The sequence below is a fragment of the Pteropus medius genome, unplaced genomic scaffold (genome assembly GCF_902729225.1).
Source record: "Pteropus medius unplaced genomic scaffold, Ma_sr-lr_union100, whole genome shotgun sequence".
NCBI lineage: Eukaryota > Metazoa > Chordata > Mammalia > Chiroptera > Pteropodidae > Pteropus > Pteropus medius.
In genome coordinates, this window is record NW_024352789.1 from 1,605,534 (window position 1) to 1,608,499 (window position 2,966).

At 69.8% G+C, this 2,966-nt stretch overlaps 1 protein-coding gene across 1 annotated transcript in view; it reads right to left on the bottom strand.

The window, feature by feature from the left end:
- The window catches only part of NPR1 (natriuretic peptide receptor 1), a 13,616-nt gene extending 11,002 nt beyond the window's left edge, over positions 1-2,614 (bottom strand). Inside the window, exons 1-2 of the mRNA XM_039849887.1 lie at positions 746-2,614; positions 3-120 (exon numbers count right to left, since the gene is read on the bottom strand). Coding sequence (XP_039705821.1) covers positions 3-120; positions 746-1,475 — 848 coding nt within the window. The 5' untranslated portion in view covers positions 1,476-2,614. The remainder of the gene's footprint in view (positions 1-2; positions 121-745) is intronic.
- Positions 2,615-2,966: the final 352 nt, after the last annotated feature.

Genomic DNA, 2,966 nt, shown 5'->3' on the forward strand with positions numbered 1-2,966 from the left:
GCAGGCTTTGCCCGAAGAGGTCCAGGTGGAAAAAGACATAGTCCTCGCCACTCAGGCCAGCTTCCGCGGCCAGAAGCATCAGGTTTCTGAAGGCGTCCGGCGAGCTGCAGATATAGATAACTGGGGAGCAAGGAGGGGGGTGTCAGAGAGAGAAGCCTAGGTCCGGGGGGAGGTGGACCTCCTTGGGTAGAGGAACTGGGACAGTCTGAGACCCCGTGGTGGATAAATGGAACTTCTGTCTCGGCCCGGGCTGTGGCAGCAGAAAGATGGCGAAGGGCGGGAGCAGGCGGTAGGAGGGGGGAAGGAGCCGAGCCCCCGAGAGCCGGGACGGCCGGAGCTGAAGGTGGGGAAGGTGGCGTCAGCCGGGCAGGCGAGGGAGGGAGCGGGTGTGTGGGAGCAACGAGGGGAGGTGGGGGAGGTGAAGGGCTGCCGGGAGAAGGAACGGAAATGTGAACTGAGCCTACTATGTGGGACCTACTAAGTGTCAGGGTGGCAGCAGGCTAGTGCGCCCTCCCGTTAACTGGGGAAGAACCGGCGGGCAGGGCATTGGGAGGGGGAGGGGCGCAGAGGGGCGAGAGGAGGGGGCGATGGAGAGAGAGAGGGGAGGACACAGAAATCGGAGGCGGGAAGGGCCGAGGAGGCCGCGCCGGGAATCAGGGCCCGCGGCGAGGAGGAGGAAGAGCGGCCGGAGGAGCGAGGGGCCGTCCGGCTCGGACGCGTTGCAGGCCCGGGGCCGAGCGCTCACCGCGGCCCTTGCGCCGCACGGTCTGCAGCAGCATGGCGTACCGGTCCCGGTCGCTCTCGGCGAACTCCAGGTGCTCCACGGTGATGTTGAGGCGGTCGCTGACGCGCATGTACAGCCCCTCCACGACGAAGAAGCAGGGCCGGTCGTCGCCCGGCCGGTAGGCGTAGAGCACGAGCGCGCTGCGCTCCCAGCCCAGCCGTCGGTGCAGCGCCGCCACCACGTCGCCCAGCTTGGCGTGGCTGGGCCCGGCGCGCGTGGTCAGCGCGTACTCGTCCTTGGCGCCGAAGCCCACCGCGGCGGCGCCGGCCGTCAGCAGCGGCACGCGCCAGTGCGCCGTGAAGCGCCCGACCGGCGCGGCGGCGTACACGCAGCCGGGGCCCAGGAACACCGCCGGGTTGTGCTCCCACTTGAGGTCCACCGCGGCCAGCGGCGCGGCGGTGTCCGAGCAGACGCCCCGCGCGTTCTCGCTGCTGCCCAGCACCGTGCGGACCGTCCAGCCCGGCAGCAAGTCGGGCCGCGCCTTCACCCGGGCCAGGGCCAGCTCCACGGCCGGGCCCACGCGCGCCCACGACCACGGGTACGAGGTGTTGGCCAGCGGCAGCAGCACGGCCACCGTCAGATTGCCCGCGTGGCTGCCCCGGAGCAGCGGCAGCAGCAGCGGCAGCAGCAGCGGCGGCGGCGGCAGGAGCAGCATGAGGCGGGCGCGGGCGCGGCCCCCGGGGTGCGGCATGGCCTCAGCGGGCCCCGCGGCGGGAGGACGCTCCCACCATGGCCTCCGCGGGCCCCGCGCGTCGAGGGCACGCCCCGGTGGGAGGGAGGCGGAGCGCGGCGGGGGCGCTCACCCCAGGACACGCTGTCCCCTCCAGCTGCGACGGTCACGGCCAGGAGCGCCAGGGGCGCCAGGGGTGGGAGGGCGAGCGGACCCGCGGCCGGGAGCGCGACGGCGGGGTGAGCCCAGGGCCCCGCGGAGCAGGTGGGCGCAGGAGGGGCGCGCCGGAGCCCGGGGGACCCGAGTGAGCGAGAGCGTGTGCGCGCGCGCGCGTGTGTGTGTGTGTGTCAGGAGAGAGAGCGCACTCGCTCGCGCTGGGAGGGAAGGTGGGAGAGGACGCGAGGGAGGGAAGGGGAGCGAGGGTCGCGGCAAGCGCGGGAGGGCGGTTCCGGCCAGTGTGCCAGATGGGGCGTCCGGCCACTGAGACTCCGGCTGTCCGGGCGGGGGGACTGGGGAGGACCCGAGCCAAGCTCCGAACCCTCCCTCCCAGCCGCTTCCCCTCCCAGACTCGGTGACAGCAGAGCCAACCCCAGATCTTTAACTCCTTCCTCCCCGCCCCCAAGTCGCGGGCTGTCGCGTGCCCGCCGCCCCCGCGCCGTCCCCGTAGACCCTCTTCCCGCTGCTCCGCCACCCAGGGTCCGCGCCCTCGGAGAGGCGGCCCCCGCGGGAGGGGCCCCTTCGCGCGGACGGGAAGGAGGACTGAACCGAGGCGTCCGGGAGCACCGGGGGCCTCTCGCGCCCTCCCCTGGCCCCTCCCCTCCTACCTGGGTCGGTCCGGGGAGGAGAGGAAGACGTGCTGGTTCTGAATCTCGGCAGGAAAAGGTGTGAGTGTGTGGATGTGTGTGCCTGGGGCGGGGCGCGAGGGGAACGCGTTTCTGGAAAAGAGCTTAAAGTAGGGGAGCCCAGGGTCCCGTGGACCCGGGCGATCTAGGGTCCTCCCCTCTCCATTGAGCGAATCAGCGGAGGCAAAGGGCCAGGTGGAAGGGTGACGTTAACGCTTTCGTTTCCAGAGGGCTGTAGGCAGGGGAGCGAGAGCCAGCGCGCGGCTGGAGGGGACGTGGGACCTCAGGGACGCTCCGGGAATGTGACTGTGTGTTTTGAGTTGAGAAGGGTTGTTAAAATGGAGTTCGTGGTGGCAGTGGGAGATGGTGTTGGAAATGACCCGCGGAGGAGTAAACTGGGGAGCAGGTTTGGGGCCACTTGACCGTTGGACCCGACCGCTGTGGAATCAGCCTGCCCTCTAATGCTCAGCGGGCGTCATTGACGGCCTCGCGCCGCGCGCCTCTCCAACCCTGCGCCTCGGCGGGATCCGAGGTCCGCAAACTAACCATCAGCAAACAGGGGACCTGGTACACCTTAAGCACCAGCTAGATGCTGAGGGTGGAAAAAAAAAAGAAAAGAAAGAAAGGAAGGAAGGAAGGAAGGAAGGAAGGAAGGAAGGAAGGAAGGAAG